The 24,477-nt window shown below is 43.1% G+C and overlaps 1 protein-coding gene and 2 long non-coding RNA genes across 6 annotated transcripts in view; 2 read left to right on the top strand and 1 right to left on the bottom strand.

Annotated features, from left to right (window-relative positions):
- Window positions 1-1,573, bottom strand: part of Tspan2 (tetraspanin 2) — a 53,607-nt gene extending 52,034 nt beyond the window's left edge. For all 3 annotated transcript variants that reach the window (XR_012439904.1, XM_020157369.2, XM_074050688.1), the window contains exon 1: window positions 1,438-1,573. Coding sequence is in view for 2 of the 3 variants with exons in the window: in XM_020157369.2 (XP_020012958.1) it covers window positions 1,438-1,506 (69 nt within the window). In the remaining variant the exon portion in view is untranslated. The remainder of the gene's footprint in view (window positions 1-1,437) is intronic.
- Window positions 1,574-1,751: 178 nt separating this feature from the next.
- LOC141414918 (uncharacterized) lies at window positions 1,752-4,376 on the top strand. The gene is made up of 2 exons (XR_012439907.1): window positions 1,752-1,891; window positions 3,588-4,376. It is a non-coding gene; the product is annotated as an uncharacterized lncRNA (long non-coding RNA).
- Window positions 4,377-7,064: 2,688 nt separating this feature from the next.
- Window positions 7,065-24,218, top strand: LOC141414917 (uncharacterized). 2 transcript variants are annotated; one of them, XR_012439905.1, is made up of 3 exons: window positions 7,065-7,600; window positions 22,743-22,882; window positions 23,998-24,218. It is a non-coding gene; the product is annotated as an uncharacterized lncRNA (long non-coding RNA). The 2 variants fall into 2 exon arrangements; XR_012439906.1 differs by lacking the exon at window positions 7,065-7,600 and adding an exon at window positions 21,512-22,378.
- The last annotated feature ends 259 nt before the right edge of the window (window positions 24,219-24,477 follow it).

The raw sequence follows: 24,477 nt of genomic DNA, 5'->3' as shown, positions 1-24,477 counted from the left end.
GCTCAGCCTAAGACTTCCTTCTCAAGCTGATATGACGCTTCTTTTGAATTTTAAGCAGTGAGAGTGAGGGGTGTCACCTCAGCATGACATCTATAATTAACAGCCTTTGAAACAGAGCCAGACTACTAATAATTACATCAGGGCCTTCAGAAATGTCTCTCCCTAAAGTGTGCTGGCTATAAATGCCCAGGGGGGTGTACAAAAGCCATTTGTAGTTTTAAAATGCAGGTGCTGCCCCCAGGATAGGGGGATACCTCCTCTACACAAATCCCCTTAGGGGAAGGAACTGAAGATGACCACTTGGCTTCTGAAATGCTTGGAGATGCTGGAGTCACCCAGGCGTCTGGGCTAATGGCTTGGCAGACACAAGAGGAGACCATCCTTGAATAATTAATTACTTGCAGTCACAGAGAGAAAAAGTCTCCAGAGCAGATAGGACAACCACCTCTTCCAGCCCTGTAATTTCAAAGCATCCAGGCCCCTGCTGTTCTCTCCTCCTCCCGCAAGAACCTCTTCACCCAAAGCAGGATCCCTCAGGGTCTATCTGAGCAGTTTACACTGGCTGGCATTCTTTTAAACCCAAGAAGGGGTGTGCAAAGAAGATCGCTTTCAGACCTTTCCACAGTTGTCCAGGACGGAGAATTCAGGGAGCTGGGGATGGTCGAGCCCTAGCTATGCCCTAATATTATAGGAGTCAAGGACCAAAGCCCCATCCTGCGAACCGCTGACCCCCCGGAATGCTGTCCTGTAATACTCTGTGAAGTTGAATGAGCTCATCTGGGACGCATTAGTATTTAGCAGAGGCTGTGGGCGGGGAGATACCGGGAGAGGCTGCTGCCCCTTGGAAGCCCCTCTGTTCCTCACCCCCCCCTTCATAGAACAGCACCCCTGTTTTCTCATCCAGGGGTACTCTCCCTTGATGCCCAGAAAAAACGCAATTGCCCCCAATTTCCTAAACAAACCATCAGAGCCAGGTGGTGTGTCCACACACTCGGGATGGGGCGCCACCCGAGGCAGCCCCGGGGTAGGGTTTCCCTCCCAGCACCCGGGCCAGGCCGCCGGCACCCGCGGGAAAGAAGAGAGCGAAGGGGGCGTGTGTGCCCGGGCGGCTGGAGCGCAGCGCGGGCCACCAGGGCCCCAGCCCTCGGGATGGCGGGCGAGGAGACGCTGGGTCCCCGCACCTGGCGTCACCGGCCGGGAGAAAAAAACCAAGACACGGGCTCCTCCCGGGCAAGAGGCGCACTGTGCCTCCCCGCGTCTCCCCGTCTCTTTCTAGGCGCTCCCCCTCCATCCGTCCCCTCCCTTTGTCGCCTCCGCCTTTTGAACACCCAAAGCCCAGCTGGATCGCTGCAGCGGTCAGGTCCCCGGAGACCCCAACCCCGAGCCCGCCACCCTGCCCGGCCCTGCCCTGCGCGGCCCGGCCAGCTCGGGGCTCACCCAGAAGAGCAGGTTGAAGCCGAGCAGCAGGTACTTGATGCACCGCAGGCCCCCGCGGAAGCGCCCCATGCTGCGGCCCCGGCGGCGGGCTCCCGAGTCCCCAGGCCCGCGTCGCGAGCCCAGGGCGCCGGAGGGCGGGGCGTGGGCGGGGCCTGCGGGGGCGGGGTCACTTGGGGCGGGGCCAACGGGGACCCGAGCGGCCCTCTGGCGAGGGATGGGGGCGCCGCGGAGGGGATGGAGATCCGGGTACCCCCCCACCGTGGGGTCTCTCTTGATGCGGTGACCACCTTCCCTCCCGCGGACGCCCTGTCCCCGTTGGCTATCCGAGCATCTGCAAGGAAGGAGCATCCACTGGCGACATGGGACCCATTTAATCAGCGCTCTGTGCCTGGATTCCTTTGAGGCCCACGGGGATGGGTGAAGTTGTCCTCGGTGGCTTTGGACACCTAGGAAGGTGACCGGGTAGACACGATTAGTAGGAGTCCTGAGGCTGGCGCTTGGCTGATTGAGTGTCCAGGGCTGTGTTTCCGCACAGCCCTGCAAGCTTGCAGGCCGCGGAGGCCTCTGGAGGGGACCTTTCCTCTCTCCCTCCCTCCCTCTGCGTCCTCCGAGGTCGCTTACCTTAATAGGCAAGAACTGGGAGAAGGCGAGGGAGGCGGCCGCTCTGCGCCTGGACACTGTTCCCACCCTGCTTGGTGCGTCACGGGCGGGCTTGAAAGGAATCCAAATGATCGGGGTCTTGATTGTGATGTGGAGAGGGAAGAGAAGGGGACTTTTTTTTTTTTTTTCTCGCTTTGTTTTTATTAAGTTAGGCTGCTGGCGGGGGAAACCAGGCTCCCACTCCCTAAGCGTCTAGAACACGTCGTGTCAGACACTATGGGGAGGCAGGAAAGTGTAAAATTCAGAGAGCTTATGCACTAGTTTAGCGACACTCTGGCAGTTGTAGGCCAGCCATAGTAGCAAGTCCCAACAAGGAGCAGACGACCAGGTCTGGTACTATGTGTGTGGTAGTGGAGTCAGATCTGTAAGCAAGTAGTCCCAAAGGAGAGTGGGCCTGATCAGACTTTGAAGAATGAGTCTCAGCAGAGAGGAAGAATAGTCCAGACAGATTGCATGTGCAAAAAAGCCCAGGGGCAGAGAGCAAGGCTTCCTGGGGAATGCGAGACCTGTACTTAGCCCAAGTGGAGCAGGAGCCCATGTGAGGGCAGCGGGCAGAGGAGTCAGAAAGACATCAAGGTCAAATCACCGCTTGCCAGCAGCTGAGCAAGGTGCAACAGTATCTGCTGTTATTCGTGGGCCTTGGTTTCCTCATCTCTAACATGGATGCGAGCACCTGCTTCAAAGAATTGTAGTGAAGATTAATGAGTTAATATTTGTAAAGTGCCCAGAGAAGTGCCTGGCACAGAGGTCAGTGTGATACAAGACTTAGCTCTTCCAGTATAGCACTCTGTCAGCCACCCATCAGTTCCCACACCATCGTCTTGGCCTACATCTGCGTCTTTGGATATGTTTGAGTATCTAGTGAGTTTTGTTTATGAAAATGAGTAGAAGAAAGAAAAATAACAAAAGTGCTGATTGTGGTAGTATGTGTCTCATGCAGTGAACCAGAGACAAAGAAAGAGCTTGTTAGGTATGCAGAGGCAAAACCTTAGTTTCAAACAGGTGTAGTTACAAATCTGTCACCTCTGCTTTGCTGTAAGGAAGATTTGAATGAAGGAGTAGCATCTGACACCTAACAGGCATTCACCGGATCAACTGAATGAACAGCAATGATACACTTTAGATGTGTTGTTGAATTTTATGTCAGAAGACAAAGTAGATTTAGAGATTATATATCCTACACTTTCTGGAAACAGAACCCCTATTATGATGTGTGAATCTATTGCTCTTTCACACTGCAATTTTAGTACACATGCATTGGAGACAGATTATTGCCTACCTAACATAACGGTTTTAGATTTTGCGTCCTGGCTTGCCTGGTCCTCGTTTCACAAAGTTATATGTTTTAGGAGACTTGGCAGGACTAGGCTAAGCTAACCCTACGTCCCCAGTAATGAGTTCAGAAAACAGACTGATAGGTGTTCCACCAGCTGGGATGGGAGCGGTGTCTACTGGGGTCCAGAGGGTCTTTCTTCTTCTTTTTCTCAAAGTTGTTGCATCTGGCTGTTACACTTGAAGTTACTGCATCCACCTTGGTACCAGCCTTGGGACAGATCTGACACTGAAGACAACAAAGCAGAAAAACCAGAAACCCCAGGCTGTTAATGACAGTACTCCACCATCAAGTCAGTCGACTCTGAAATCAGTTGTAGTCTAGGTTTTTATATGTATTATGTATGTATGATGTATATGTTTTTGTGGCCGAGAGGCATCTTGGCTGATAATGCATTTTCAATAGACATTATTGGGCTGGGGGCATAGAGGTAGAGCGATTGTGTAAACAACCTCCAAATTCCTTGTTATGCAAGAAGAATATCCCCCTTTGTGTTTGACCTTGTTGTGTAGTGTTACTTGTTGCTGAGGATACCCCTAACCAATAGAGGGAAAAACATAAATTCATTTTTTGATCGGCTGAGTTAGATCTGGTGGGAAATCCAGATGGAGTAGGAATATAATTGGGATTCTGGAGAGAGGTCTGGGCTATAAATTTCTGATGTATCTTAAAATGGTGAAAAATGGAAGCCAGGGGTCTTCAAACTTTTCCCATATATGCACTAAAAGAATTATGAAAAAAATTGACCCGTGTACTTTTTCTCCAACATTTTAAGATGAATATTTTTAAACATGCAGCAAAATCTAATTAGGTAACAAATATTATTTACTCACCACCTAGATTCTGCAATAACCATTTTGCTTTAACCAAATGGCTTCATACATATGTTCATTTGTCAATCTACCTTACTTATTATGTATTTCCAAATAATATGTTTCGCCTCTCATCTCTTTAGCATGCATGACATTTTAGAATTCAGATATTTGTTTCCAGGTTTTTTTTCAGATAATATTTACCTCAACAAGATGTGCACATTTTAAGTATACTATATGATTGTTTTAACAAGTGCCTAAACTCCATTACTGTTGTCCTCAAAGGTTCCCTTGTGCCCTTCCCAGCAATCGATGCCCCCATCTCTCTCCTAGAGGCAAACACAGCTCTGATTTTCTTGCACTGTAGATTAATTTTGTCTGTTCTAGAACTTCATATAAATAGAATTATACAGGACTTACCCTCATACATTTAAATAGATATATGAAATTATGTTATAACTTTGAATATTTAAAACTATGTTATTCTGATCTATCTTAACTATTAACATTTTAAGAGAAAATTGTCACATCATTCATTTCAATACATCCAATAGAAACTAAATGCTAGAGTGACCTGCTACCTACTGTCATCCATCTTAAAAATACATTAGCAAGCTCTTCTTTAGTAGGGTGGAAATTTTACATCTTTCTTTTTTCTCCTTGAATTTATATTTTCATCCCACAAATGTATCCTAAAGTATTCATGTTTTTGCTTGCAAGATTTTTCATGAATGCCTTTTTATACTTGTTTGGACAAAAATTACTGTATGGTGATTAAAACAAATTAAATATGTTCTCCTGAGAACCATAAGGATCTAAGTGTTAATTAATTTCTTCTCCATTGAGTTATTGTTAAGATTATTTTTAGTACACAATTGATTAAACAACAAATATAGTTTAAATGAACAATCATTAAACATAAAGGTAAACTATTACTGGAAATGACTCTTAATGAGATTGATGAGGGTGGGTATTTTTCTGCTAGTTTATGCATATATGAATGCAAATTACTTATTTCAAGGGTAACACAGAGCTCAGCATAAAATCTCTTAATATTTTTTATTGCTTTACTTTTTTTTTTTTTTTGAGACAGTTTCCTCACTATGTATTCTAGGCTGACCTGGAACTCCGATCTTCCTGCCTCAGCCTCTTGACTGGGATTATAGGTGTGCATCTCCACATCTGGCTCATTGCTTTTGACATTAATGATGAGAAACTTGGTTTAGACAAACAAGAAGATGAGAATGGAAGAGGTTGTTGCAGCAGTGACAATCAAACACCTTCTGAATTAAATGCCCCATTCACATACTGGTCTGTCATCAAAAACTATTTTTAATTATCAACCCATTTGGTTCATAATTCATTTTGGTCTTTTTTATTGAAAGCATAGAATTATAACCCTTCTAACTTATAAGAATATTTATTGTTCATAATATCGGTATTTACTTTGTCAGCCTCTAAAGTATTTTGCAAGTTGGTGGTCCAGGGCCTTTTCCACTCTGGGAAAATGTACCATAAGCAGGTTCCGGGTGGGTGAGGAGTAGCTGGAGAAGGAAGACACCTTCCTCACAGACATAATCTCAGAAAGACTGATTCTAGGAAGGACTGCGAATGAAAACTGAGGACTGGAACACCCATCTTCTCAAAACTATTCATGTTGGTGTACCCTGTAGAATGATTCCCTACAGCCCCAGGGGGAGAGAGCTGTTTTAAGCCAGGAGAAAGAAGTGCAAAAGTACTGAGAACAGAAACTCTAGGACTATGTCATAAGTGGGCAGAGGGAATTTAATACTGGGCTACTCAGCTTTGTGTCACTATAACAAATACCTCAGGAAAATCAACTTATAAAGAGAAAAGGTTTATTGTGCCTCACAGTTTTGAAGGGTCAGTCCATGATTTATTGGCCCTGTTGCTTTGGGCCTGTGGCGAGGCAGCACATCATGGTGGAAACACCGTGGATCAAAACCTTAGGGAAGCCAAAGAGAAAGGAAGAGGAAAGGGCTGGGTCCCATTGTCCCCTTCCAAGGCACTCCCCAGTGACCTGAAGATCTCCCACCCAGTTCCACCTCTTAAAGTTTCCACCACTTCCCAATAGCACCACTCTGAAGACCAAGCCTTTACATATGAATCCTTGGGGGACCCTCATCCAAACCATAGCAATCACTCTAAGGATGCTGGGAGAAATGACCAGAGGGACAAGAGAAAAATCACAACAAAGTGGTGTCACAGAGGCAGACAAAGAGAAGTTTCTGGAAGGAGGGAGAAGCCACAGTGCTCATGCCTGAGCAATAGCAGGTAGGACAGTAGTTTATTGGGTTTGGTGACCTCAGGACACTGACAACTGGGTAAGGGCCACTTCAGAAGGGTGGGGGTGGGGCAGTGGAGGAGGGAATGGGTGGTGGGAAGTCACAGTAATTGCTCTTTCAAGAGATTTAGCTAGGAGAATGGTGGAGCAAGATGACTGAAGCAAGTTTTCACTTCTTTTTCCTTTATTTCTTAATGAGAAAGGCTGTACACAGTCTTGGAAAGGTGCTTACAGGGGAGACGCAGGTTGAAAAAGAAGAAAAGCAAGAGCAGGGTCCCTAAAGAACTGGAAAGGGACTGAGAAGCAGACACTCAGGGCTTACATGAGGAAACGGGAAGAGAGGCAAGAATGGAGCTGCATCCTGTGTCCCCTACACCGAACACCTGAGTGCTGTGATTTGATTTTGCTACCTGCAGAATTTTCTCCTGTTGTTTTAGAGTCTCAGGCCATGTATTTTTTTTTTTTTTTTAAGATCTGTAAAGCTGCTCATTTTCTTAGAAAAACTGTGGGAGGTGTTTGAGTCCTCAGTGGAAGTTTTGCTCCTGTAGGTAGGAAATACTTTTCTCCTGCACATCATCACAGAGTGCTTCCAAGGTGTGGACTCAGACCATAAACCCACTGGAAAGCAGGCCTGGTTACGTCGTCCCAGGGGAGATCCCCCACCCAGACGCTAAGATCAACACGTGCATTTCCTAGTCCTCTTTCATACAGTGGGTTTATTTCTTGAGTGTGGTTCCTGAGAGGGGGCGCCCCAGGTTTGATGGGGGCTCCTAAGGCTATTTGAGAGGCATTTCAGGCTTAACTTCACAAATGCCGTGCCCCTGCAGCTGTCAAAACAGAAACTTGAGACAAAAGGTGGCTTTGTCACCTGTTCACGTCAATAGGTTCTTGCTTTCAGTTCATTTTGGCCGTGGTAGATTCTCTTCCTTTTGTGATAGCTCAGCAGTGTGTGTGTGTTTTAAACACTTCCATATTTCATCCAGTGTTTTGGTTTTAATCAAGAATATCAGATCTGCCCGTCTGCTCGAGAGGAAGCCTGGTGTGCCTGCTATGGTAAGTTTGGTTTTGATAAGCAGGACATGAGCAGTGTTTGCCTGCTGAGTTTTCAGTGTATGAATCTTGTTGCTATGCAGTTGTTGCTTTGGCCCAGGGTTTGTAAACCAGCCATTTCTTGGATGCCCAGCGAACGAAGGAAAGCGAGGGCTTTGGTTTGCTGATTACAAACCATCTCCATGGTCACTGGGCTCTAACGATGTTTTCCTAGCAGCGTTCAGACAGTAATGACTTTCTTTTGTCACTTTTCGGCTTCTCGTATTTCATGGTGAGAGGAAGGACTGCAGACCTGCTTGGGAAGACATGCAACACACAGAACAGAGCAAGCTTAAAGCATAAGGACTTTTTCTGTAGGACCCTTGGAAACAACTAGTCTATTTTTGCTTTCACTTTGATTGGTGGGGAAAGAAAAGAATATAGCTCATCCATTTCTGAGTTCCAAGTGTGAATATTTATTCTGCCTCATAGAAGATCCCTATTTGAATCACCCGAATCAGAAAGTCTGTTTAAAAATTACAGAAAAATAATCTGGCATAATTCCAGTGTGACTTTCTTTTTGTCTTTAAGTGCCAACAGGCTCCAAAGGCTAAAAGCAAAATTATAGGTATTCAAGTCTCTTTACATTCTTTTTCTGTTTTTGGCAGTACTGGGATTTGAACTCAGGGTCTCATGCTTGCTAGGCACACATTTTACCACTTGAGGCACACCCTATCCGTTTTCTTCTAGTTTGTTTTTCAAATAGGGTCTTGTATGTTTTCCTGAGCCAGGCTTGGACTATCATTTTCCTATCTCTGCTGCTTGAGTAGTTGGGATTACAGGTATGGGCCACATGCCTGGTCCCAGGTGCCTTTACATTATAAAGCAAGATACAAGATTGTCTGCATTAGTCACTGTTTGTGTAAGAGATCTGTTATAAAGAATTGGCATGTGATTATAGAGGATGGGAAGTCCCAAGATTTGTAGTCTGTAAGCTGGAGACCCACGAAAGTTCTAGTTTGGGTCTAATAGTTTGAGAACCAGGAGAGCTGATGATATAAATCAAATCTGGGAGGCTTGAGGCCCCCAAAGAACTGATGTTTCAGATCCTGTACAGAGAAAAAAAAAAATGATGTCTGAGCAGTCAGGCAGAAGGAGTTCACCATTATTCACTGGAGGGTCAGCATTTTGTTGACCTACCTCTAGAAAGGCAATCTACTTTATTCAGTCTTATGATTTGAATGTTAATGTAATCCAAGAATAGCATCACAGATATCCCAGAATGATGTTTGACTAAATGTCTGAACACCAATTAGTTGATGGCTAAATGAAATTAACCATTGGAGAACACAAAAGAAACCCAGGACAGGCAGGATAAATTGAAAGTAGACGGTAAGACGGTGATCAGCCAGGTCACCGTGGCTCACACCTGTAATTCTAGTTACCTGAGAGGCTGAGAATGGGAGGATTGTGATTTGAGGCCAGCCCAGGCCAAAAGTTAGCAAGACCCCATCTCAACCAATAGGTGAGCATGGTGGTGTGCGCCTGTCATCCCAAGCTATGAGGGAAGCTGAGATTGGGAGGATCATGGTTCCTGGTCAACCTGGGCAGAAGAGTTGGCAAGACCCCACCTCAATGGAAAACAGCTTGGCATAGTACACGTGTCATCCAGTGACAGTGGGAGGTTTGAAGTAGGAGGACTGAGATCTGGGCTGATCTAGGTAGAAAGAAGACCTTATTTACAAAGTAACTGGAGCAAAAAGGTTAGGGGTATGGCTTAAGCAAGTAGAGCGCAAGTGCGAGGCTCTGAGTTCCAGTACTGTCAAAATGAAGAGATGGTGGATTGAAAACAGAGAAAAAAAATTATGTATCTCTTATGGTTGATTGATAATGGCCACAAATTTCCTCCCAACAAGAAGTGGAGTCGATTTCTCTACCCTATGAATACAGGCTGCAAAATCTTCTCTTATTATGACAGTAGCGTATCACAAAAGTGACAAAGAATGATCCTGGGATCCAGGCCTTAGCTGACTGGAGAAAACCAAGCCAGCTAGAGAAAGGGAATTCAGACTGCCGGATGCTTGCCAGATGTGAGGAAGTCTGGTGATGACCAGCGAGCCTCGAGCCAACCTAGCAAATGCAAATGCAGAGTGAGTCCGGCCAGCATTCACAGAAAAACTGTAAGCCAGTAAGCCTCGTCATAGTTTTAAGCCACTAAGTTTTGGGCATGGTTTGGCATGCATGAATAAGTAATGGACAGCAGCATACTCTAGAGCTTCAGAATATACAGCCTTTGCAAGCTTGTTTACAAAAGGCCATTTACAAAAATAACCGTTCACTGCGCCATTAACACACCTCTACCAACTGCAAAGGCTAGAAATTACAGACAGATACAAAACCAAAAATGAAATTAGGCAAAGACCATTAGAAAAATCTCAATGTATTTGGAAATTAAGAAATATACTTTTAAGTAATGGAAAGAATATACTAGTGCATACTTTAAAAGTATGTATATTTATTTTTGGCAGTACTAGGGTTTGAACCCCGGGCCTTGACCTTCTACACAGGTGCTCTGCCATTTGAGCCATGCCCCCTTGTATTGCTTTAGTTATTTTTAAGGGAAAAAACTTTTTTTTGAGACAGAGCCTTGCCAAATAGCCCAGGCTCAGTATCCTAAGTGCTGGGATTACAGGCATGTCACCAACTCCGAGTTTTTTTTCAAGAAAATTACAAGTCAATTTAATTTACAAACCAATGCAACAATCTTCTACAAAATAATAACAAGCAAATAAATAAGCAAACAAAAATCAAAGCAGTAATACATAAAAAGCTTATTAATACCACACAAGTACGATGTTGGTTAACAGCTTAAAATTAATCAATATGATCAAGCACATTCATAGATTAAAGAAGAAATGCTATGACCGTTCAGCAGATACAGAAAAAATTTGATAAAATTCAACATCTACTTGTAGTAAAAAAGAATTCTTAGGAACTAGGTATAGAAGGGAGTTCATTAATGTTAGGTAAACATTGAGGAACAAGACAGATTTGTGTTACCACTTCATTATTGCACCAGATAGACCAATAGATCAAAAGAAAGAAATTTAATGTGTAAGGTTTAGAATGAAAGAAATAAAATTGTTATTACTTGTAGGTAATCATATTGTTTGTTCATTTTGATTTTCTACAGACAATGATAAATTATTAGAATTAATAAGGGTGTTTATGAATTTGCTAGAAATAAAAATAAATGTAAGAATGTGTTTTCCTTATAACAACAATAAATAAAAACTAAAATTTGAAAGGTTATAGTTTAAAATAGTATAAACTACCTAGTATGTCGAAATCATATGTAAAGCCTTTACAGGAAAGATTTAAAATCTGTATTAAGTAATGAGTGGATAGATACATTATACTCACAGTGTAGAATCCATGTTTTAAGAATATCACTTCCTTCTGATTTATGCATAGATTTAATGCATTTCCAGTAAAAAATTTCTACAAAGGTTTCGCTTTTAGATTTTTTTGGTGGCATGTGATAGCTGATTCTGAAATTTTTACACAGACATGCAAAGGATCCAGGACAGCCAAGACAGTACTTGAAGAAGAAGGCGATGGAAAGACTTAATCTACTAAACATTGAGGTTTATTTGTAGCTACAGCATTTAAGACAGTGCAGTCTGGGCTCTGAGAGAGACAATTGAATCAAGAGAGAAGAGAACCCAGTATGTAGTTCCTTAATTCATGATGGAAATACCCCTTCTGTGTAATGAGGGGAAATGTTTTAAAAAAAAAAAAAAAGGCATTCAGCTATCCACAGGGGAAGAAATTAATCCCAACCTCACACCACACACAAAATCACCCCATGTGAAGTGTTGCCTTACAATGAAAGTGAAACTGTAAAGCTCGTAATAATACGGATTATTGCTTTATTGGCCCCAGTTCTCTCTGTGCTCATGTCTTTTCCTATGTGACTTTGAAGTATCACTCACAAAAGGGAAGTGTACATCTTTCCTCTCTTGACTTAAGTTTTGGCTCTGAGACTTGCTTTTGTGAAAATGACAGCATGCCAATATGAGCCTAGGTCTCCATGGGCTTTGCACAGCTCTTCATGTCCTCTTCCTCTCTGCCCTTACCATCAGAAGGAAGATGAGAGGTGAGGAGATAAGTGTCCTAGTTAGGCTGTGAGCCAAACCCAGCCTGGGGTGGAGCCCAGCCAGATTAAGTGAGCTCAATTTGATAAGCCAGCCTGAGCTGTGAGGGAGAATACTAAATGGTTTTTGTTTTCAGTCACTGAGTTGGGTGGCTTTGTTAGATGATAATGGCCAACTTATCAGAAGGCAATACAGGAAAGTGGATATCCCATCTGGATATGACTTCCAGATGGGAAAATTTTCTTAAGTTAGTTCCTAAAATTCCCATTCACCTTAAAGAGTTATGTGAAAATGAAGAACCTTTGTCCATCGGAAGATACCAAGAAACTTACCATAGGGTGAAAGGAGTTATCTACAATCATTTAACCAACAAAACAAACAAACAGAAACAACCAGTACAGTTCACCCTCTGTATCCATGGGTTCTGCATCTGCAGGTTCAACCAACAACAGATCAAAAACATTTTTTAAGAGATTGTATCTGTGTTAACATTTTTATGTCACTCCCTGAGAAAACACAGTATAACAGTTATTTGTATAGCATTTACTTGCATGGGGTATTATAAGTAGTTTAAAGATGAGCTAAAGTAGCCAGGAAGATTGCATAGATTGTATGCTGACACTATGCCATTTTACTAGGGACTTGACACATCTGTGGAGTTTGGTATTTGCAAGGGTTGATGGATCCTGGAACCAAATGACACTAAACTTGAACTTATGATGTTGTATCTGGAAGTTTAGTGAAATTTAGGGGTGATGCCTTGAAGGAACTAACTAGAAAAACTTTTAAGACTTTTTTTTGGCACTACTGGGCCTTGGAGTCAGGGCTTACATGCTTGCTAGGTAGGCACTCTACTTCTTTTTTTTTTTTTCATTTTTCTTTTATTATTCATATGTGCGTACAAGGCTTGGTTCATTTCTCCCCCCTGCCCCCCACCCCCTCCCTTACCACCCACTCCATCCCCTCCCCCCCCTCAATACCCAGCAGAAACTATTTTGCCCTTATTTCTAATTTTGTTGTAGAGAGAGTATAAGAAATAATAGGAAGGAACAAGGGGTTTTGCTGGTTGAGATAAGGATAGCTATACAGGGCATTGACTCACATTGATTTCCTGTGCGTGGGTGTTACCTTCTAGGTTAATTCTTTTTGATCTAACCTTTTCTCTAGTATCTGTTCCCCTTTTCCTATTGGCCTCAGTTGCTTTAAGGTATCTGCTTTAGTTTCTCTGCGTTAAGGGCAACAAATGCTAGCTAATTTTTTAGGTGTCTTACCTATCCTCACCCCTCCCTTGTGTGCTCTCGCTTTTATCATGTGCTCATAGTCCAATCCCCTTGTTGTGTTTGCCCTTGATCTAATGTCCACATAGGAGGGAGAACATACGATTTTTGGTCTTTTGGGCCAGGCTAACCTCACTCAGAATGATGTTCTCCAATTCCATCCATTTACCAGCAAATGATAACATTTCGTTCTTCTTCATGGCTGCATAAAATTCCATTGTGTATAGATACCACATTTTCTTAATCCATTCGTCAGTGCTGGGGCATCTTGGCTTGTTTCCATAACTTGGTTATTGTGAATGGCACTCTACTTCTTGAGCCCCTCCACCAGTTCTTTTTTATGATGGGTATTTTTGAGATTAGTGTCTTAAGAACTATTTGCCTTGGCTGGCTTCAAACCTCAATCCTCCTGATCTCTGCCTCCTGAGTAGCTAGCATTACAGGTGTGAGACACCAGTGCTCAGCTTTAAGACTCTTTTAAGGGCTGGAAGTGACCCCAAAGGTCAAGCATTCCAATCTCACATGGAATAGCTGGAGAGACTGAAACCCCAGGACATCAGGGGCCGTCTGGCAGTGAAGACAGGGCCAGCACCCTGGAGCCCAGATTTCTCACTGAGCTTCTTCCAACTTGTTCGAGCTCAACCTGTGAGGTGGGAACACGAAACACTCCCATTTACTCACACTGATGGTATTTCTTCTTTCTCATCTAGCCTCGAAAGACCTTTAGTTTTGCAGAAACCAATTTATTGTCACTCAAGTTTGTTATCATTTACAAGCAGGGAGAATTCATGGAGCACCCCACCTCAGGTGAGATTTGCCCTGTCACAGTGCTTGTGACTCTGCTCATTGCCTCCTTAGCTCCTTGTGGTTTGGAAGCTCCCCTTGGATTTGACCAGGTTTTGGCAGTACTGGAGTTTGAACTTAGGGCTTTGCACTTGCTAGGCCGGTGTTCTACCTCTTGAGTCATGTCTCCAGTCCTTTTGGCTCTGGGTATTTCTGAGATAGGATCTCACTTTTTGCCCCGGTGGACCTGGGTCATGATCCCCATAAGTTTGAGGATGACACACCTGTGATACCATGCCCACCTTTTTCTATGGAGGTAGGATTTCTTGAACTTTTTCCTCCTGGTTGGCCTCAAACACTAATCCTCCTGCTCTCTGTCTTCTGAGTACCTAAGATTGCAGGTATGAGCCACTGGCACCTGACTTGTCGTTGGTTCTTGCTTCTGCACTCTTTGAGGCTCAGCCTCTTTTCCTGGATTTTGAGCACTGCTAATCAACTCCCTGATTTCTGATGCAGCTTTGAGCTGATCTGGCAGTGGTCTTGAACTCTGAGACACTCCAGTTCCCCCATGTGGACTTGATCCTCCTTGACTCTTGTGTCTCTCCCATCTCTTCAGATATCGGGCCTATGATGCTAAGCTGGTATCTATCACATGTCTGCAAGCCTCACTCATTATCTTTTGCCTGGACCATTACAATAGTCATTAGAGGCCCAGAAAGGTCAAAATAACTGTGTGTACTTTTTTGACAGGAATAATGGAATTCATTGAGCACTGAATTGTGAAGGACTTTGGTTTAAGCTCATTTCAGTTATTAATTAATTTAATACTCAAAACATCCCCATGGGCGAGTACCATTTTAAAATAGGGAGACTGATAAATAGAGGAATTGAGTAAGTTGCCCAAGACAGACGATAATGCTTGATTTAAAAATCCCAGAGGTCTGGCTTCATTAGATCGTGAGTACCTACTACTATGAGCCAGGCATTGTACTAGGCATCAAGGATACTGAAGAAGACATCTGCTCATGCAGAGTGTGTGGGCTAATGAAAGCCACCGTCACTGTCACTTAAATAATAACACAAAAATTACAATGTCATTGACAAGTGCTTCACTAAAAGAAAGTAGAGAATGAAGTGGGAATAAGAGAGGTTGTTTTAGCAGGCTCACGTGTGATTCCTGAAGTGCAGAATTGCCAGGGGCCATACAAGATGATTTTGGGTGGTCCATGATTAATATATTAAAGTTTGTCAGTTAGGTGTTTATATTAGCAAACACAGAAAATATTTGGGCAGTATCGGTAATATTTCTTACAATGTGGTAAAGAAAATAAGGCAATTTAATTATGCCCAGATAAGATTAAAAAAATCATCAAGGAAATATGGAAGTAACTAAAAATTGAGGGAACTTGGGCCAAGGAGTTTGGATGATGCAGGAAGGTGGGGATCTAGTTCAAAGGCTGTGCTTCTGTAGATTGGTCCCAGAGCTGGTGTGAGATGGTTTTAAATGGAAAAGTGAGGACCTGAGCCCCACAGTGAGGAAGCTACTGTGCTTGGTCTCTTTAAGGAACCTGTGCAGTTTTTCCTGCACTTGCTCTTACACTCAGGTTCTCACTGTAAATTCACCAGCTTGCTTCCCATGGAAATGACGTGTTTGTAAATAGCTGGCTTTCTGCAAAATAGACATTTCTTGATTTTGGCAGTGGTGTTTTGAAGATTTGACACATCTCCCATCATCTCTGGGCTCTTATCCTTACAATCAATGATGCTCATTGCATCCAACAGTTTTTCATCTAAGCGCAGTGGAAGAAATTTTCCATGAAAAGGAAAGAAAATGTCAGAAACAGTTGAGCTAGGGCTCAGAACTGCATTAAGCAACTTGAGGTCTGTTCTACTGAAAGTAATTAGTAAGGAGGCAGATGAAGGCTCCTTGTCCTACCCCAAAGTCTAGCACTGGGCAATTTTTCTTTTTTATAAGGCAGGGTCTCCTATGTAGCCCAGGCTAGCCTCAAACTTGAAATCTTCCTGCCTCTGCCTTCCAACTACTGGGATTACACGTGTGTGTACCAGCACACCCTGCTTTCTTGTGCAATTTTGCTTTGCTGCTTTTGCAATGTGTACTTGATTTAACAACTATGGATTTCTTAAGATAATGCAACCCACAATTGAAATGTTCTTCCTGTGAGAAATTATGTGTTGAATCAGCATTTTTTTGAGCTAAGTTTGCCAGTCAAGGAGGGAAGCCACCATGCTATTTGAACAGACAGATCTTTTCAAAGAAAAGGTCCTATAGTCCTGTCTGCAGACTCCATGACTCATTTTTCTGGTATTTTGTTCTGCATACCCAGAAACCCATTTATATGTAATATGCATCCCTTTATTTATCCTCCCTAGGGAGGGGAATGCTCCAGGTCAGCCTTCATCCTTGGAGGTGTAAGTCTCTGCATTATTTTTATGGAATGCACAAATTCCTGTTCAGTTTCCTCTGCCACCTCTTACTACTTTTGGTGGCTTGTGTATTTAGTGTTGCTTTCTCTCTCTCTGAGAGCTACAGATGAGTCAGACAATGAGGTCGGGGTGGAGGTAGGGTTTTATGACATGTGACTTCATTTGAGGTACCATCTGGTAGGTAAGTTCTTTGTCTGTTTCCCAACTCCCAAACCTCCACATGGCTTGCCAGCTTTGACAAGTTGCAGCCCAAAATAATTTGCTGCCTGGGTAAAACCACAGGTCTACCCAGTTTGTACCCAATGACCCTAGCTTTGCTTCAGAGTCTACAGTAGACACTTCATGGTTTTTTTTTTTTCTTGCCATGTTGGGGATAGAACTCAAGACCTTTGGGCATCTGAGGCAAGTACTCCACCACTGAGCTATACTTCCAGCCCCTGATGGATTATTCTCTGTCTGTCTACCCAGAACTTCTTTCCACTTTTTTTGGGACTGTCAGTCAACTCCTTTATTGATTTCCCTTTGAGGGAAAATCCCTTCCCTTGCAAGCTATCTTACTAAGATACTGTCAGTTTGGCTGTGTTGCCTTCTGGCTGTAGTGAATTGGACCAGTGAGACAAGCTGAGCCCATCAGGTTCATCTCTGGGGAAACTGAATCTTGGGAGGAGTGACCTAGATATGGAGTATACTTGGAGCCAATTCATTCTGATGTGGCAAGTCAGTCCTGGCTATTGTGTCTTTGGCCCTGCCTTTGTTCCTGCCTTTCTTAAGGCCTTGCTTCTGGTGCTATGACATCTAATAAATTAGTTTTTTCCTGAAGTAAACCAGACCCTGTTACTGTTGCTTATAACCAAAGCATCCCAGGAAAGCTGTCTCATCTCTCTTTCCTTAGTCTTATTCTTGGCTTCTTCCCCCATTTAAGGCTCTTTAATGGCATCTCAGCCCATTTGATGGCCATAACAAAATGCCATAAACTGTGTGCACAACAGACATTTATTTCTCACAGTTGTAGAGACTGGAAGTCCACGATCAACAGTTGGTGTCAGATGAGGGTCCTGTTTCCTGGTTTATAGATGGTGCCTCCTACCTGTGTCCCCACATGCTGGGTCTCAGGGACCTCTTTTAGAAGGGTACTAAGCCCATTCATGAGGGCTCCTCACTCATAACCCAACTACCTCCTACAATCTCTACCTCTTCATATGACCACACTGGTAATTAGGTTTTAGCATATGAATTTTGAGGGATACAAACATTTAACCATAGCAAATGGTTTCCCATTTCTCTTAGACTAAGACCCCAAAGCCAACCACAGTCTTCAAGGCCCAGGCTGGATTGGCCATTGGTGGACTCTTATGCCACCTTCCTACCCACCTTCTCTATGACTCTTGAAGCTCACTTGCTTCTTTTCCCTTCCTGAGGCATTCCATGCTCACCAGGGATTTCACACATTGTCCCTTAGTCTGCAGTGTTCCATTCCTTGAGTTGCCCTTCAGGTGCCCTTGCCAACTCTTGGGGCTCTCCACGTACACATCACAACACCACCTCAGTTTTCCATCAATTACCATCAGCCTTCTATGTACATAGATCTCACATCATGGATTCAACCATGGATTGAAAATACCTGAAAACAGTTGTGTCTATACTGGATACACGTAGATTTTCGTTCCTTCTCATTTCCCTACCCCCCCAAAAACAGTACACAACAGTATGTTGTGTTAGGTATAAATACTCCAAAGATGATTTAAAGTATATGACAGGATGTGTAGTTATATGCAAATGCAATGCCACTGTACATTAGGGGCCTGAGCATCTGCACATTTTTGTATTCCCAGGGATCCTGGAACTAATTTCCCATAGATACTGAGGGACAACTCTATATACCTATACCTATGTGTGGGTTACTTGATCATTGTTTCCCTTGCTTGATGATAAGCTCCATGAGTGAAGGAGGTAGGCTTTTGTCTATGACTGCATTCTAACACAGAACTTGATGTTAGTACAAACATTTTGGTGGAATGAATACATTTTGGAAAAAGTGGTCGGAACTTGTCATATGAGCTTGTGTTCCTCGCCTTCCTCTTTCATGATTTCTGTGTTTCCTCTATTTTCTTTAGGGTTCTGTAGTATGATGGCTGATGGTTCAATCAAACATACAATCATGGATTTTGCTAACATGATTTCCTATTGTATCCTTATCTGATTTCCATATTATACCACTGGATAATATTCCCCCAATGACATCACTCAATGATTAGGATTATTATATCCTTGCAGGCAAGAATTAGGGTTATGAAGAGTAATTCTTTTACTGTTTCTTCTCCTAAGTAGCTGGGTGAACATTAGCTGATTCATTTAATGTCTTTAAAACTTAGTTTTCTCATCTTTATTATTATTATTTTTTTTCCAGTACTGGGATTTGAACTCAGGGCCAACACCTTGAGCCACTCCACCAGCCCTTTTTTTTTGTGTGATTTTTTTTTTTTTTTTGGCCAGGGCTGGCTTTGAACCTTGATCCTTCTGATCTCTGCCTCCCGAGTAGCTAGGATTATACGTGTGAGCCACCTGCATCCAGCGCCTCATCTTTAAAATGGGGAGAAAATATGTTCTGCTAAATATTGCCTGGTGGTGGAGGATATAGAGATAATGACTGTCAAAACAATTGGGAAAATACTAAATGGATGTAAAAATCTAAGAAACCTTTATCAATATTCATAACTTTTTGATATTCATTATAATATTTGGTCATTTATAGGCATTCTCCAAATGCTATAATCCCTTAATGTACCTTCCTTTATTTCAAATAGTACATAAAATGTGATGTGCTATTAATTATCACTAAGTACTTATCAAGAGCCAAGCTCAGAGGTAAGATAGGACGTTATGTCACTTCATCCTCATACTTCTCATTGGAGGAGGACACTGAGGCTAGGAGAGGCTAAGCAACTCATTCAAAGTCTGGCTGGAATTCTAATTTGAGCAACTGATGGAGGTCAGCACTCTCAGCCGGGTCCACATGGCCTCCCGTCCCTGCATGTCCCTTCAGAGGTAGACAAAAGCCACGCTTTACTATGTGCCCCCTGTGTCCTCCTCTTCATTTAATGTTTACATAATCTTCATCCTTTCACAAATGTGGAAAGGGAAGTGTAACCTGGATTTTCATTTCCGGGTGATTACAGAAAGTTGCAACAGGTCACCACCATGTTACTGCAATAACAGAAGAAAGCAATACATTGTAACAATGGAGTTCTTAAAGACGGGGAGAACAGTGTAAGAAACAAGCAAGAGAGGGCTGAACAGGAGGCCTGAGCCCACCCCTTCTCACTTCCTTCCCTGGGGTATTTGACTCTTCTGATGGAAAGAGGAAACAGAGGTTGTGGCCATCCCATGCAGTTAGTGTGACACACTAGAAACCAGAGGAGTCCCCAAGGCAAGCCTGGTTTTCCCCATGGGACATTTGTTGAGTTCTGGGACTGCAGATAAGGAGGCTCAAACAGCTGGGATCTAACATTCACTAAATCTAGGTCTGAGCTGCCTGCATTATGACCAGGTTAATTTTGAGTTCCTTTCCGAAGCTATAAGGCACAAGGGATCATTTGCTGGCTTTGGCATTTATGTTCCCTTGCACCAATTGTATCTGGGTTTGCTGTGGCAAGAAGCTTTTCCTAGACATTGGCGCCCTCTGCTGTCAAAAATCAATTCTGCATGGACTCGGAGCCCGCCCTGACCGTTTTCCCAAAGCCAGGCAGGGCTGAGAACCACAGTCTGAGTTTATATTCACTGACCTCCTCTGTGTGCTGTTGACTGCTTGCAGCTACAAGTCTGTTGTAAAACAGAGTCACTGGTGCTCACAGCACAGGGTGTAAACATTAAATGAATCATTGTACAAAGCCCTTAATATTGCCTGGTACGCAGTGAGTGCTCTATAGTTATGATGGCAGTGACCATTGTGGTTAGGACCACTCTGGTCCTCCTCAGGCTCCTCAGAGCAGATGCACTGTGAGCTGGCTCTGACCTAGATGTTTTGGGTGTTCACATGTCTCAGTCTCCCTACAGCAGGGGACCAGGGAAGGCAGCCTGGAGCTCAGTGTCCAGGAAGAGGAAGGCCTGAGCTGGGAGAGGATGTCAGTCTCCTGTCTGTTAACAAGTTGGCACCTGCTGCGCTCCAACCTCAGGCCTGTGGAAGCTGAGCTGTCCTCTCACTCAGGCTGCTGAAACTATCTCTGAACAGCACCTTTTTGAGGACTGCGTCATGATCCATCTTACAAGATGCCCTCTCTGGTCTCCTTAGACGAGGCACTCTGAGCTCATGGAAAAATGGAGAACCAGTTAGATAACACATGATAGTTCTTGACTTGGCTGACTGCTTTTTTGACTGTTTTGTGTGTATCCCCTGGGTGGGTGCTGGGAATTCTAAGGTTGGGGGATAGAAAGCTGCCCTGGAGCCTCCTGGTGAGGTACGTAGGAAGAGGGAGCCTGGCTCAGGGTCTCAGCCCTTCAGAGCCTGTGGCTTTGACTCTGGATCACAGTCATTTCCTGTCTTCCAGTTTCCTAACCTTTCAGGTTCCAGTTTTCCCAGCAACCACAGGCTTGCTGAGGTTTATTTCCTCAGGTGGCTCACACCTGTAATCCTAGCTACTGGGGAGGCTGAGATTGGGAGGGTCATGGTTCAAGGTCAGCCTAGGGCCTAATTAGCAATGCTCCATCTCAACAATTGCTGGGCATAGTGGTGTGCACCTGTCATCCCAAGCTACATGGGAGGCTGAGATCAGGAGGATGGTGGTTGGAGGCCATCCATGGCAAAAAAGTTTGCAAGACCCCATTCTCAATGGAAACAAGCTAGATGTGGTGGCCTGTAACTGTCATGACAGTGGGAAGCTTAAAAAAGAAGATCATGGTCCAGTCTGGGCTGGGCAAATTTGAGACCGTACTGGTGGACACTTGTGGCTTATGCCTGTAATCCTAGCTACTCAGGAGGCAGATATAAGGAGGATTGTGGTTCAAATCCAGCCCGGGGAAATAGTCCGTGAGACCCTGTCTCAAAAGTACCCATCACAAAAAAAAAAAAAAAAAAAGCTGGTAGAGTGACTCAAGCAGTAAGAGCACCTGCCTAGCAAGTGTTGAGGTCCTGAGTTTAAACTCCAGTACTGCCAAAAGGTCTGAGTTTACTTACCTGACTGAACTTGAAGATCTTAGCTGAGTATTCCTGGGTAGAAAGGTTCTGGATAGCCTCCTTCCATCATACCTTTCCCATGGCCACTTTATGCTGTCATGGCTGCTGTGGGTTGCTGCCCAGCTCGCTTACCTCCAGGACTGAAATACTCATGTCCCCAGTTTCCCCCAAAGGTGGACAGCTGGGAACTCAGCTCCATCCCTGCCCACTTTACCAAGAGTAGCACAGGCCCAGTGGCTGTTTGATGGGGTTTGCAAAGGCCCAGTCTCCCCACTCCAGTTCAGAATAACTCCAAAGTGTCATTCCAGCCCCAGGCTGCTTTGGGGATCCGAGAGGCCTTTCTCGGCTCTCCCACTGGTCCCAAGGGCACCCCAAATAAACTTCCTGCATTCTAGTCTCCATCTGTTTGTTTCCTAAGAACCAGATTGCAACACTCATGATTAACGACAGTTTTCACTCAACCTCTTACTGATGCTACTTAATGATTTCACTCTAGAAAAATGTTTTATTAAAATTCTTTATTAGAATATATTTGTTGTACAAGGGGGATTCATTGTGACAGTTCCAAATAGGCTTGCATTGTACATTGGTTAGATCACCCCCACCATCTCTCCTCCTCAACCCCCTCCCTGCTGCACTTAAAGCAATTGCAAGAGGTTTCTTTTTAGTTCCATGTAGTACCATTTGTCAATCCTTTCTCTTAGTTTCTGAGCCACTTGAGTTCTATTTAGGAAGTCATTGCCTATGCCTCTAAGTTCCAGTGTGTTCCCTGCTCTTTCCTACCCTAGCTTGAAAGTTTCAGGTCTTATATTAAGGTCCTTAATCCACTTTGAGTTGATATTTGTACAGGGTGAAAGGCATGGATCTACTGTCAGTTTTCTGCATACAGATATCCAGTTTTCCCAGCAACATTTGTGGAAGAGGACGTCATTTTTCATTGTATGTTTTGGGCATCTTTGTCAAAAATCAGGTGGGTGTAGCTGCATAGATTCATATCCAAGTTTTCTTTTAATCCAGCTTCTGCAGATGAGAAAAATCACTATTGTCTTTCCAAGTCTGGCTTATTTCACTTCCCATAATAATCTCCAACAAGTTCCATCCATTTTCCTGCAAATGACATAATTTAGTTCTGTTTTATGGTTGAATTGTGTATATATATCACATTTTCTTTATCCATTCATCCATTTATGGGCATCTAGGCTGATTCTAAAACTTGGTTGTTGTGATTATTCTGAATATTTCTTTCTATGTACATATCTCTTTTTATGCTGAGTATATACCAGGGATGGCTTAGTGAGATCTATATTTGGCAGTTCTGTATTTGTTTTTTTCAGGTAACCTTCATACTGATTTCTACAGTGGCTGCACTAATTTACATTTCTACCAGTGGTATATGAGGGCCACCGCTCCCAGTGCTTGCCAGCTTTGTCGTTTGTTTCTTCATTATGAACACCACTGTGAATGAGGTAACATGGTGTGTACCTCTCATTTGCATTTCTCTGACAGCTAAGGATGCTGAGCATTTTCTCATGTATTTATTGACCATTTGCACTTCTTTTAGAACAGTCCATTCACTTCATCTGCCTATTTGTTGATTGATTGGATTATTTGTTTTTTTTGGTTTTTAACTTTTGTGTTCTTTATGTTTTCTGGATACTAGTCCCCTGTCAAGTAAGTGGTAAAGATTTTCTTTCATATGTAGGCTATCTCTTCATTCTGTTGTTTCCTTTGCTATGCAGAAGTTTTTTAATTTTATGCAGTCCCATTTGCAAGTTCTCACTCCTATTTCCTGGGCTATTGGAGTCCTATTTCATTGCCTCTACCTAGTGTTTTCCCCAAGCTTTACTGTAGTAGTTTCAGAGTTTCAAGTTTTACATTAAATTCTTTGATACATTTTGTATTGATTTTTGTGCAGGGTGAGAGAAAAGGATGTAGTTTTCTCTTCTACATGTGGATATCCAGTTTTTCCACCATGAGTTGTCAAAGAGGCTGTCTTTTCTCCATAGTATGTGTTTTGGCTCCTTTGTAGAGAATCAGATGGCTGGAGCTGTGTGCAGCTCTAGTGGTAGATTGCCTGCCTAGCAAGTGCAAGGCCCGGATGTTTAAAACCTAATGCCACTGTCACCACCAAAAAAATGTTTGTCATTGAGAATCAGATGGCTTAGCTATGTGGGTCTTTTATTCTATTCCATTGGTCTGATGACCAAAGTTCACTACATGTTTATTGGAAAATACAGAAAAGTTCACATACAACACCCCCCCCCCAAGATTTTTAGCAAATTCCTATTAAAGAAGGAATATTTTCCTAAGTGTTATAGTATTATGAACCTGTATTTCATAGAATATTTTTTGAATTTGTAATTTCCTAGTATTACAATCTTATTAAAGTATTTTTTAAGAGTTGGTTCCATAATACTTTCTTTTCATTTTTGTTTTTGAGACTGCCTGTAGCCCAGGCTGACCTCAAACTTGTGATCCTCCTGCCTCTGCCTCCTGACTTCCAGGATTACAGGCGAGTTCCACTACATCTGCTGTGGTTCCACAGTACTTTAAACTTGGAAGTTAATTATACTCTTCCTCCTCTTTCAGGTGGATGCACGGAGCAAAGTTAGCAAAGTGGCACAATTCACATAGCATTAAAGTTGTACTTCAAGAGCTAAGACGTCTAATGATATCCAAGGATAATATGAAGCTTCCACAGCCCCCAGAAGGACAAACATAATTAATTTTAGTGGATCTCAAATTCGTCTTCAGTCAACGACCTTTCACTCATATTAATGTCTTGATCAAATATCTCAATGCAAAACACCCACACAGTAAGTAAGAGAATTCCAGCTGGTAAACATGACCTGGACATTTGTAAGAATATATTTAACATATGTACACCCATTGTGGTTTCTGGTAACAGAGGAAAAATGAAGCAGAATTTTTCTTTCTCTTGTTAAGGAACTGTCATTTAAACATGAACTGGGCGTACTCCAAATAAAATTCAGGTTTGCAAGATGAAATCATGGCAAAAAGCGTCAGAAACAAGTACTTCTGAAATGTAAAATCTCAAGAAGGAAAAGC

Source organism: Castor canadensis, chromosome 12 (assembly GCF_047511655.1).
Source record: "Castor canadensis chromosome 12, mCasCan1.hap1v2, whole genome shotgun sequence".
Taxonomy (NCBI): domain Eukaryota; kingdom Metazoa; phylum Chordata; class Mammalia; order Rodentia; family Castoridae; genus Castor; species Castor canadensis.
Note: the sequence above shows the minus strand (reverse complement) of the source record. Positions and strands in the feature narration are given on the sequence as shown.